The sequence below is a fragment of the Callionymus lyra genome, chromosome 9 (assembly GCF_982586985.1).
Source record: "Callionymus lyra chromosome 9, fCalLyr1.hap1.1, whole genome shotgun sequence".
Lineage (NCBI taxonomy): Eukaryota > Metazoa > Chordata > Actinopteri > Syngnathiformes > Callionymidae > Callionymus > Callionymus lyra.
Window position 1 is genome coordinate 13,893,973 of NC_141826.1, and position 13,478 is coordinate 13,907,450.

The 13,478-nt window shown below is 35.9% G+C and overlaps 1 protein-coding gene across 3 annotated transcripts in view; it reads left to right on the forward strand.

The window, feature by feature from the left end:
* Nucleotides 1–13,478, forward strand: part of slit3 (slit homolog 3 (Drosophila)) — a 258,143-nt gene that overhangs the window by 229,382 nt on the left and 15,283 nt on the right. For all 3 annotated transcript variants that reach the window (XM_087799783.1, XM_087799784.1, XM_087799782.1), the window contains 3 exons: nucleotides 586–710; nucleotides 5,148–5,245; nucleotides 12,248–12,387. In XM_087799783.1, the coding sequence (XP_087655909.1) occupies nucleotides 586–710; nucleotides 5,148–5,245; nucleotides 12,248–12,387 (363 nt within the window). The remainder of the gene's footprint in view (nucleotides 1–585; nucleotides 711–5,147; nucleotides 5,246–12,247; nucleotides 12,388–13,478) is intronic.

Below are 13,478 nucleotides of genomic sequence, written 5' to 3' on the forward strand. Positions count from 1 at the left end.
GCTTTCTAAGATGTACTTTGTGGGATGTTTTTTAAAACAAATCGTTTCTAGATATGTTTTAAACGTTGTGGTATTTTTTTTAAATATATGTGTATTTTATCTACTGATGTTTTTAACACATTCAAAAAGATGTATTTAACATATTTCAAGATATTTTATATAATTGTTTGGAATACAATTGACATGTTTTTAAATAAAGATTTAGAATTTAACAAGTCAAATTCTGTGTTAGGGGTGTTTTAGGGTGTTTTTTCTTAATAAAAACATTGTCTCGAAAAAAGAAAACACACTCAGACTAGCTGTATACATTAGAGTCATAAAACAGATTCATGAACAACATGTAATCCCACAACTTGGCAACAAATTCGCACTTTCACTCAACTTGAGGTCTAATTTTCTATTAAATTCTGAGGTTGCAGAAGAACAGGCAATGACTTTAACACGCTGCGAGCGCTGACATTTAGAAGTCTGACCATGTCTGACCCCTTCATCTTCCATTTCGGCATCTACTTGCCAAAACCGCTCATGTCCGCTCCTCAGTCTGCGCCGCTCATCACGGACGTCAATCTGTCTTTTCTGCCGTAGGTCCTGTAGATGTCGCTCTCATGTCCAAATGTGCCCCCTGCCTGGCGTCGCCCTGTCAGAATAACGGCACTTGTGTTTCGGATGCGTCTGGCTCGTACCACTGCACGTGTCCGTTCGGGTTTAAGGTGAGAACGTTTCGCTGAACTGCTGTTGTGTTGCTTCATATCAACTTGTGAAAAGCTTATTTTTAGGAGGGCAAAATTACCAAAAATAGTACCAAAAATTAAAGTTGCTAACCAGTAAATGAATAGTGAAATTCATTTTCTTATTGTAACTAGTTCAACTTTAATTCTTCCAGATGGACCAGAACTTTTCTTTTTTTTTTTGTATTTAAGAATTTAAAATGTGGTTAACTTAGGGTCTTTTATTTTGTTAAAACTAAATTCTATTTTTACACTTTTATTTAATATTTTTCAGTTAAGTTTTACATCTTAAAATTGAGACTCATAAATAAAAATGGTCGCATCTTCTAGTTACTATGAACCAGTACGACTGGGTCATAGTAACTATAAAATGTGTTTTATCCATAGGTTTTCGGACGAAAGTCTTAGATTCAACGGTAGCAATTTCTATTTTTGGTACTTAAATATTTACTTGTTAATCCCAAGACATGTTGGGAAGAGGTTTTTTGCTGTTCTTCGCAAACTTTTTTTGCAATGAAATGCAATCAACTTTCGAATTAAGAGCATCGCACCAGTACAAATGTCTGCCTTCCTTTTCACGGGGATTCTCTGAAATAATTTAAATGCAGTTTGTTAATCTTTTTTTATTTTTATTTCTTATCATTCATTTGATTCATTTTTGCCATGAATATTGATTGTTTGAACAAATTAAGATTGGACCCCAATAAATGGGTTTTAAATCATTAAAAATGGCAGGGTTTAATATTTAATTAATATAATAATAATTCAATAATTCAATAACATATCATTTGAATGTAGAATTTTGTAGAAATCAATCATTTAAAAATAATATTTTTATACTATTTTATACTCATGTATGTCTAAGATGCCTGGTTTATGATGCTATAAATCAATTACTATCTCAAGTTACAATCAATGAAAGCCAAAGAACTCTTCTACAAAATGTAGACCTTGAATGCCAAAATATCACAACAATTAAATGTAGACTTTTAAAGAAAATGTATAGTTAAATCACCTCTAAGTAGTCAAAAATGATAAATATATATAGTGAGGTTTGTCACAAGACCTGAGCTCTAAGAATTACACTTCATGTAATGCATGAATAAACAGATTTGTTGTCTAGTGACCCCAACTAACCCATACTTTAAATTAATTAATTTGTGTTTTATTCTGTTTTACATGACATTAAAACCTTACATGGCATTAACACAATATACAAATTTATTCAGTCAATATTATTCTAAATTATTATGATATTTTAATACATTTATTAGAAGCTGATGCGATATATTCATAATTTCCTTTTTATTTGTAGTTAAAATTGTTCATTTATTTGCTCTTTAATCTTCAGAAAGGGAACATTATTGTTTTTTAAATGAGTTTTAAGTGTTTTGAAAATACAGAAGTTAAGAGTTGAAAAAATGGATCTCAATTGCTGTCTTGAAAAAGTGAAAAATCAATCATAAACTACTGTCTCTGCTTAATTTGGTCAATGTTATCAGTCACTCTCTCCACTCCTGCAAGGCATTAGTTTTGGACCTATCAAGTTCAGAAATGTGACTCAAAACACTATCATATTTGACTAAAATGTGTTGATCAATTATTTGATTAAACAGAAAAATAGAGAGGTTTTTTTTCAAAGTAAATCCTCGTCCAGGTGTAGATTGACGGCCCTGCGACATAAGCAGGTTCATCGGCTCGCCTCTGGTATGCATTATGCATTCAACCATTGATCAATAAAGAAAAATGAAAGCTGACTGCAGCAGGCAGAATCGACTCTCCAGAAGACAGAAGTTCAAACTCTTGTCTGGATCCTGTTGTTCATCAAAACGTAGCTGCGTAAATCCAACGCGCCCGTGTGAATTGTGCACGAGAGAATGAGTTACTCAGGCATATAGTTAAAACGGCGCAGGTCAATCGTGCGTCTGCTTTCTTTTTCCGCGTCTCCATCGGGACGGGGTTAATTAGACTGCGAAGAGGAATCAAAGAAAAGCAGAACAAAGGATGTAAACAAGGAAAAGAGGGAGCAGAAGCTGAGGGAGGTTGACGTATACGAGGTGTGAGGGGAGACTCAGAGGAAGGATGGCCAGAACTAAAAAGAGAAAACAACAGAAACATAAAAAGCTGCCGTTTAAAAGAAAGGTAAAAAAAAAAAAAAAAAAGCAGGAAAGGAAGTAATGAAGATGGATGAAGGGGAAACGAGAATCCTTGCAGCTTTGATCAGAGGAAGTGGGTGTGTTAGCGACCGGCGAGGGTTGCAGGATTGAAATTAAAACGAGCGCCGCGGGGGGTTCTGTGTCAAGACAGCGGTGTGTGTTTGTGATACAAGATCTGCAAATTGAGGGGTGGGGGGGGGTGAAAGGTGTGCGGTGAGAAGAGCAGTGCATCAAGACTCAAGTGTTCCCCGAGAGCCGCCATGTGTTTTGTGTACTCTTGTGCGGTTAGACTGCGGCACCGCCTCCTCCGAGGGGTCTTTGATGCCCGACTTGCTCTCGCAGGTTTGGCCTCCTCCAGAACCGGACTAATCGCTCAGAGTCGTGGCTCAGCTTCGTTTTTTCTTAACAATGGTGAAACCTTAGCTTGACAGAGCGTTGTGGGTTTTTGTGTTGTATTAAAGCGATAACTCACGACAAGGCCACAAGCTCATTATATCGCAGTTAAAGGTTCCAGATTCATCTGCGATCAGCGGAGAAACCTCAAATGCTTTAGTTTAGCGTTGAAGGATGGATGACGAGCCCTGAAGGAGGAGTTTACTTTCGCTTTTTATCAATTTAAACTTCTAGGAAATTGCTGGATTCTTACCATCGAGTAATCAGATCATTTATTCAACAGTATTTAGTCCAAAATAATAGATTTATTCTTGATAAAATGTTGTATTAATAATAAATGTGTTTAAATAAATATTATGCAAATAATTCTGCACATTTTAACGTTTCAATATGTTACTCATGTTCTCTACACAGTACTTTTTTAATCTATTTTCAATCAAAATATATACAATATATAATATTGTATTTATTTTTATCTCTTATTTGATACCTGTTTTTATACACTATAACAAGAAATTGTGCACTTATTTTTAATGTTGTTATTTAATTATTTATTTTATAATTTCTTACTTTACATGTTTATCTTAAATCAGATCATTCTCTTTTGTACCATTTTTAGTTTATATATTTTTTAACTTATTTGACACTTTTTCCCAATAAAAAATACCATGAATTGCATATATTTAATTATATATGTATAAATGACTTGCTTAATTGATTTATTTTTGATAAGACAATTCCACAAAAAAATACTTTTCTTTTAGATACCTTTGTTTTGTTTAGATTTATTTGATTCCTTTATTATTTATTTGATACTTTAATTTTATTTTAAACATTGCACGCACACATATTAATATTAATAATAATAATATTAATCAGTATATACGTTTTATATATTATATTATTTATATTAGTTTTATTCCTCTGTTAGACAGTATAGTTTATTCTTTAATTTTCAATTAAAAAAATGCTCAAAAGTAACATATCCGTATAACTGCACATATGTTAAATGTAATGATTTAATGGATAATTTATTAGTTTATTTTTCATTAAAAATCATGACATGCAAGACGGTATCATGACCTGGCATTAGACCCAAACTTAAATTAAGGTGGGACATAAACACATGGAAAGAAAAAGGTTTAAAATCCACTGTCCTTCCCAAACCTTTTGTGATGAATATTTAAGCATTTACATTAAGAATTATACAAAATATATTTGACCTTCAGCTCTCAAGAATATTGAATTAAAATATAGGAAACACATTAAACCAGTAAAAGTGATATTTGTATGAGTGGGTTGACTATTCCTTAACTAGTTTTAATAATAATGTATTAGGTTGTGTGTGAAATAAAAGACAGTTTAACTTTAATGAGATTGTGTTTCTTGGGAAGGTGATCATAATATTATGGTGGATTGATGCAAATTTAAAGAGGGAATGTGCAACAAATCAACAAAATGTTTTATTCACGCTGTTGGAATTCCGGCAAACTGTATTCAAAAATTACATCAAGGCCGACACCGCTTCTTGCTGGCACCAGAACCCCCCATCTGGTGATACACCCGCGGTGACAAATCTCAAAAACCCACTGGGGATCCCCTAACAGAAAAAAAAAACTGCAAACTGTAATCCATCACCAGCTTGACAAGAAGAATTGAACCCATGTCTCTGCGGTCCTGGCAACCCAGAACATTCTCTGTTTCTCATCACGGATCTCGTTCTTTCTCAGCAGTAATGGAATTAGACAAAAGAAAATCAGGAAGTTGTGGAGAGGAAGAGGCTCAGTTTGAGCTGGTTCTGATGTCAAATGCACATCTATCATGAGGACGATAATCAACTCAAGGAGGATGTTTCGTTTGCTTCCTGCAGGGTCAGAACTGCGAGATGCCGCTCAACGCCTGCATCAGTTTCCCATGCTCCAACGGGGGAACCTGCCACCTTCATCCCGGACTTGAAGACCACTTCAGGTACTGGTTTCTCAAGCATGAGTCGTCACTTGATTTTATTTAAAGATTGAATTGTTTGGGGTTCGCGGGTGAGATCCCGCACCGACCCCTCCGTGTTGGTTAAACTCACTTTGGTCTGCAGAGAAAAACAGAAAACAAGATTAAAGTGGACGGTCTTGCCCCACTGAACAATTCATTACCCGAGAAAGCAACATGCTTTGACCCTCCGATGGGTTTTCTGGACTGTGTTTGAGGGACGAGGCGGGGGACCTGAACCCAATTGTGGCTGCTCGTTAATTTCCTGTGTTTGACTTCCTCAACTGTCTAGAGTAACATTTGCCCCTCTCGGTTCTGTAATGTTCTTTCCTCAAAATACGTTTGGTATTCTGTATATAAGACATATACTTTTTCATAAACCTTATTACCCAATAATCTTCAACCACTTATCCAAGGTTTTGTCAGTGTTCAGACCTTCCTATCTGAAATAAATTAACTTTAAAAACACTTTGTTTTCTCGAGAAACCGAGGCATTCCCAGGCCAGACTCTCTTGGCCCCGAAGTACCCCGCTAGGGGCACACCGAGTGGGCATTTTAAGAAGACCCTCAAGCCATCTGAATTGATTTTTTTCCACCCCCTGGGTTCTGTCTGGGTCAGCATTCGGCGCGAATAAGTCAAGAAATCCTAAAAAAAAACTAAAAAAAAACAAACATTCGGTCAACCTTTTCTTGAGGAGTACCAAGCCGCTATAGGGCCATTTAATAGTCTTTCTTGGCCCCTCAGTGCTACACAAGGAAGGCATCCCATAGGCAATCCTCAAACCCTGGCCGGAAAAACAAATGTGTTTGAGGTATCCCATGTGTTGTCTCTGGGTCAAGTGAACAACCTCCATCACTGCATGTTTATTAGTATTCTGGAAGCCAGGGAGGTCGAACACATTTCAGGCCTCTGGGTCAACTTGACCCTGAAATTATCGGAGATTGGGTCAAGGACCAAATCTGGCGCAATAGGCTCCGATTTTCCCTTTCTCATAGGATCTCCAATAGTTTTTCTTGGAAAATACCGAGGCAATCCCAGGTCTTGTGAGAGTATGACTTGGTCTCTAAGACCCTCCCGTTAGTCATACATTAAGTACCCTAAGAAAAGCTTTAAGCCTTTTTGAAGTGACTTTTTACACTAATGTTCCAAGCTTGGGTCTGGGACAAATTTTTCTTAGGGAATACTGAGGCGTTCCCAGGCTAACTGAAAGTATCTCTTGGTGCCGGAGTACCTTACGAGGATGGCATACAGCAGGCATCCTTAGACGACATCTAAAGGGTTTTTTACGCTCAGTTTGTCATGGACGACTGAGCTCCTCACCTGCCGAGAAAATCTTATTTTAGCTGGGGGGGTTTTTCGGCACCTAAAGTTGGACGGTAGATCAAGCATTAAATCCTGAACTTTTGCCTTTGGTCTTTTTTTTGTTAAAACTAAACTTTGACCAGAACTTTTTTTTATGTACAAAAGGAAAAAAAATGGAAGAAAATGTTGCAGATCAGATAAACAAATGGCTCTTGATTAATTCATCATTTTGAAGGGGAGTTTAAAGAACTTGGACAATCATTTCCAAAAACATTTATTTATTGAGTTGGCTGAGATAAAGGACTAAAAGGAATTTTAGGTGATGAAATGAAAAGTTTTCCTGGAAAAATTATGCACTACCTTAAACAAAAGTACGAGTCATGACTTTTACCTGCTGAGGGTTTTCCGCCTTCAGATTCATATGATTTTCTTCTCAAACAGGAATGTGTTCGAGACAGTTGCTGGCCGCTGTTTCAAAAGAGCAAATATCTATTTCCCACCGAAGAATTTAGAATTCTCTGGTAAAGCTATTTTGAAAGTACCGTGACCCTCGACCGTCTGGGTAATCCAGCTCTTGGCCCCTCACCTTCTTTATCTTAACTTAATGCACCTCTGTGGAAAATAAAGTCGCCCGTCGACTGATCTGCATTCATCCCGGGAAGCTGAACGACACATGTTCACTCCTTCTTCGCTCCCCCCTCAAGAACTCCCTCCTTCACATTCAAACAGTTTGACTCATTCGCACCCGACAGGCTGCCGGCTGCAATCTCAGTGTGTCACTCCTGGACACGGAGCAGCTCCTGCCGCGAACGCCGGAGGTCAACGGTCACTCAGCAGCAGTTCTTACGAGCAGAACAATCTCGGCTCTCACCTCAAGATGATCCAGAGACTCCAGTCAGTTTATTAGAAACATGCTTTCGCCGCTAAGAAAACGTGTGAAACTATCATTTGAGTTTGAAGGCAAAAAAAAAAAAGACTTTGTGGTTCAATGTTTTCCTCCCCCCTGCTGTGACGGTTGTTGTCACGGTTCAAACGAGGTCGAAGTTTGAATCCGTGGAAACATATTTCCTGTGAAAACTCGGTTTTTCAAATTTCAAATGTTAATTTCAGCACTTTTTGAATACAATTTTGTATTACAGTATATATGGATTTCCTTAAAACTTTAACCATAACCACTTATTTAACCATAACAATTATCTAATTAAATAGTAAGATCTAAATAAAGAGCTAAATATTGAGTTAAGAGATCAATTGTTTTATTCTTTTTATATTCACATTATACACACAAATATTATGTATTATTTTTACAACATATATTGTACCAATTTTTATATAATATCAAATTATATATATTTATGTACTCATGTAGTAGCGAGTTTGTTTTCGAACTGACACTACAAAAATGGACAAAAAATTGCTAAAAACTTTTCATTTATATTTATATATAATAAAAATTGTCTAGCATGAACAAAATAATGTATAAAATATAAAACTGTTTGTGTCTGATTAACACTAGCAATTTGATGAGTATATACTCTTTGTTTTCAATGTGCTTTGCAGCAAAACTAAATGTATTATTACAAAAGAAATTCAGTTTGTTCTATTTTGTCCTGAGAATTACATTTTTTATTTCTAATCACATTTTTTTTTTTTATATACCAACATTGTTTTAAATTATATTTTTATGTAATTTCACTCACTTCTTACACTAAAATCCACAAAAGATATTTATTAATGTAACGCTAAAGAAATGGTTAAACAAAAACTGTTGAGTCAAAATATTTACAAAAACTCGAAAAAAAAAGCGAAAATCTTTGTTTACTAGTTTGCTAGTCTTTTGATCTGCGCTGCCCTTTACAGAACCTCTAAAGTAACGTCATTAGTGGTTCCTCCTTCTTCACAGGTGAACATGGATGGTGAGAAAGAGAGAAACCAGACCCTGTTGACATTTTTACATGTTTAAAAATGAGTGTGAAATATTCAATGAGTCTTAATAAGTCTGCGAGGGGAGACATTTTTCAAAGAATATTGTTTAAATGTCAGGATTGGGATTTAATTGGCTGCAAGCCTTTGATGGCGGCGTCAGTCTGACTGACGGTTCTTTTGAAACTCGGACTCAAGGAAAGAATTAATGTTTGATGTATGTCACCTTTTCTAAAGAAGTTTAACAGCGGAAATGATGTTTAATATGTTCATGTTATTGTTGTGTGAGGGAGGCACTGATGAAGCTTCATGAAGCCTCATATTAAGAGTAGTGACACTGTCTGTTTTATAAATTCAATTGAAAAAAGATAGAAGAAAAAAGAATGCTAGTGAGTCTTCACGAAGCTTCATCGTCTATATTAGTTGAGTTTATGTTTTTATATTGAGGTTTTACCACTTTTTTAAGATATAATTTGACATATGAATTCCCTGGTGGAGAAAAAGCTTTTATTCTGAAGTCAAATAATACATTTGTTCATTGATGCGACTTGTTTATAATGGATACTGATTGGTGTTGAAGTACGTTTTTTACTTCCTTGAAAATATTGGACTTCTTCAACAGAAGGCTACAAAAATACATTTAATCTCGAGACTGCCAGTTTTTATTTGGCAGAGGACTCTGTTTTTTTTGTTTTGTTTTGTAAGCCCAGAAATGACGCCACATTTGGGAAAGCAGTAACTATCATGAAACGTGTGGGAAGCGAGAGCCAGTGAGATAAAGTGTGAGAAAACATCTTCAGGGCACCAGGAGTGAGATTAGACGGACTCAGGGTAAAACAAAAAAGGGTTGATAAATGTCCATCCCAGGGTTAACAGGTTCACACCTGCTCTACCTTTTTTCTTTTTACTATTTTAACTCAAGAGCACCATCAACTTAAAATAAGGCAAAATTACAAACTGCGTATCCCATAATGCTTTTGCCTTCTGATAAACCCATTTATTTATAATTTTTTAAAAACTTTTTTAAACTAAATTAATCCGTTTGGCCCAATCAAGTGTTTGACATTTCTAAGATACCTTAGTTCATATTTATTAAGAGGGTTTTGTTTAGCTTAGGAGAGTTTTGTGGGAGTTTGGCCATTTATTTAATTTAAATCTTATTAGTCTGTAACCAGAGGAAACTTTTGTTTCTTGTTATATAAATATATTATTTCATTTAAATTCTTTATTACTATATTTTTTATTATTTTCCATAAAGGCTTTATTACATTTTGGTGTTGGGGCCTGTCATAAATGTACTTATTATAATGTATTTTCTATATAATCATTTGTAAATGCCTGTTGCGATTAACATTGTTTTATATATATATAATCTTAATTTTAATTGTATTTAAAGTATATGTATGTTAGTATAACTCCTTAAACAGGTGTGAATACTGGAGACAAATAAAATAAACTTCCAGAAACTTAAATAATAATCGATAATCTGGCAGATTAATGTAATTACATAATGTAATATCATCATATATTATATGATACTGGGTGAATTATGGTAAATATTTATATTACAAATTAATGCAAATGAGGGATTATATATATATATATATATATATATATATATATATATATATATATATATATATAAATAATTTCAATTAAATTACATTTAAATGAAGTTTTAACAAAACTATTTAAATATTAGTTAAGGTTTATATCAAACCTATAAATATAAATATAAATGGACTATATATATTTCTTCCTTTTCATTAGGGCTTGTTGGATCCAGGCAAAGAGCTTTACTTTGCACAAATACATATAACGTAGGCAGATATTTTAATTTGCTATTGTGTTTTTTTTTTCCTTTCATGCTCTTCACACTGAAGGCTACATTTTCAAGAGCTCAAGAGCTATGAAAGTACACTGAGAGCATCTCGGCGCGGTTGTCACTCTCTTCCTAATACGTCCTTTGGGTCGACCTTGATGTGGAGAACATTTCGTCTATTTAAGTCAACTTGACACGTCGAGGCTGAACGGCGAAGCGAGTGTTGTGAGAGGACCGGAGTTGCAGCTGTGGTCGGAGCGTGTGATACAAAGTTGCGGGCGGTGGGAGTGTGATCAAAGGTGAGAAGAATGGAAGACGAATCTGAATCAGTGGATCGGAGACAAATTAGTTTGGAGAGGAGGGAGGAGGATGAATGGACGGGAGGAGGAAGAGAAGTCCTTTGATGACATGTGTTCGGAGCGCCGCAGCGCAATCGAATTCCACCTACAAGTGTTGCTTTTGAGGTCTTACCTCGAGTTATGTCAGAATAAATTACAGCAGAAAAACAGCAGCAGATATAATGTGTTTATTTATAGATCAACAAACTTCAAATATGATTTGTTTAGCTACATTTTCAGTTAAATATTGTTAAAGGTATTAAAAATAAAACTATGATGCTACATTAGCTAAGATTATTTCCTTAAATATTATTCAATATATACATGTTTGAATTCTAATTTCCATACAGTCAGTTATAATTATTTCCTTGTATGGATTAATTATGTTTGTAAACATCTTCAAATCCTCCATGAATCTAGATGATTATTTAGAAAACCAAAAATTAACTTCTTCTTGTCCCATTTGTCTCCATTTCATATATATTAATTCGATATTTGGCTCTATTTTAAAAGGTTTGTCAATGGACTGGTTACAACAAAAATGTTTGTGTATTTGCATCTACGTATATTTGATTGTATGCAGACGATGGCGTGATGTATGTGTGTGACTCCTAGATTTTAGAGACTTTTTGCCAATGTGTGAGTTTGTTTTTTTAACATTATTTCTATAGAATGAGGACTTTGAAACAGACATTTTGTTTCTGGAGTTTATAATGTTTCAGAAAAAATATATGTAATTCATTTTTCTAAATGAAACACCTTTTAGGCAGTAATAATTTAAAGATTTGTTTTTCCTGTGTGGCCCGGTAACATTTGACAACAATTGTTATAAGGCACTGGTCAACCAAAATGTAAAGCTTATTTACCTAACAGGGAGTCAGAATTTAATCTTGGGTGTGTCCAAATTCAAGCACTTCTGCACTTACACCTAATATTTTGAGTGCACAAGTGCGTCCGGATGAGCAGTGTGCGAAAATTTTGTTTGCAATGAGCACTCAAATGGAGCACTCAAATGGCCAAAAAAAGAGTGTGGATCGATGGACACTTTCCACCCTTAACTGTTGCCATCTTGGTGACGTAGGTAGCGCTAAACAAAAGCTACGTCACTGACGACACGTCTGACGTAAATGTCTCAAGAAAGCACAAATTTTACCACAAAACAACACAACAACAGTAATAACAAAATGAAACACAACCTGATAACTTGTTTCGTTTGGCGAAAAATGCTGTAAAGTGTCGGCTATAGTGTTCCAACTACTGGTTGTTTAAAAAGTAGTAGAAGAAGAATCTGTCGAGTCATTTCCGGTACGTTAATAGCAGCAGCGTTTGATTTTTAAATATGTGTGCTGTCTTAAAGTGTACTATAAAGCAGTGCACTTAGAGGAGTGTGCGATTTGAGACCCATCAATTGTCTTTTCATTATTTTAGGATCAAACCATCTCAGGGTTTTGTCCTCAACAAGTTCCAGTTCTATTTGTATCGTCTTTCATTCGTAATTCCTGTCCCTCATCTTCTCTTGGACACTAGCATCTTGAGAGATCACCACCATATCTTGAACTTTAAGTTGATCTTGACGTGAAACTATCACTTCCTGTCCACAGCTGTGTGTGTCCGCCGGGCTTCGAGGGCCAACGCTGTGAGGTGAACCCCGACGACTGCGAGGACAACGACTGCGAGAACAACTCCACCTGTATCGACGGCATCAACAACTACACCTGCGTCTGTCCGCCCAACTACACCGGTACGTACAAAAAAAAAATCCCTTTTTCCCCCCCCACAGGAAAGAGATTTTGTTCTCCAAATAAAGTGAATATATAAAGGAGTAAAAGAAGACGTCTGCAAATGAAAAATGCTGACTCAGGAATAGTTTTTTTTTCACCTCCTTTTACACACACAAACACACACAGCTGGTCCCCTTTGACACTGGATTTCAGTCAATACACACACACACACACACACACACACACACTGTGTCATTATCATTGTTGGCGGACAGAAGCTTCCCACACTGGCGGCCACCGCACCACATCCAGCTGTCCCACACACTCGCACACACACACACACACACACACACAAACACATACACAGCTGGATCCCTTGGCGCCGGAGCTGCACTCAGCTCGGTGAACCGGGTCGTAATCATCAGGTGTCACATTAGAGGACCGTCCTCTGCTGGTCCCTCTGCTTTCTCCAAGCTCAGCAAGCAGAGCTGTCACCTCGGATTTGGTCCGACGAGGAGGGCCGGATAAAAAAAAAAAAAAAGAAAAAAAAAAAAGGACCGCGCGACCTTTTGGAATCGCTAAAGTAAAGTTGCTCCAAAACCACAGTCTAAATGAACTGGACAGGAGCCTGAATATCAGCAACAAATTAAATGTCAGCCCCGAACTCTAAGATTAGAAACATATCCAGGCGCTGATGTTTTGGAGTTTTCGCAACAAGGAGGAGGGAAGGTGGGTTGGTGTGTGGGTGGGGGGGCAGAAGGTGGTCAAGAACATCGAGTCGAGTCAAGATTTAATTAATATAACATTTACTGAAACGTAAGATTTGAGTAAAAATACCGTTTTTCTTTCACCGATCCATAATACATTCAATTAAAGTTAATTACTGTTCTTACTTAAGTGATTTCTAATAATAGGAAAATAATAAGTTGCCATTTGGTTAAAGCTGGGGTGGATTATTGTTAGAAAGCCGTGAACAAACTGTATTGTAAAAGTTTAATTCATAAACAACCTTCCACGTGATTGAACAATGTTTTTTTTTAGTTACTTTACTTTGACTAAAATGTTTAATTTGTGTGTTTTTTATTTGATCTAAGTCATTAAGGAACTAGTG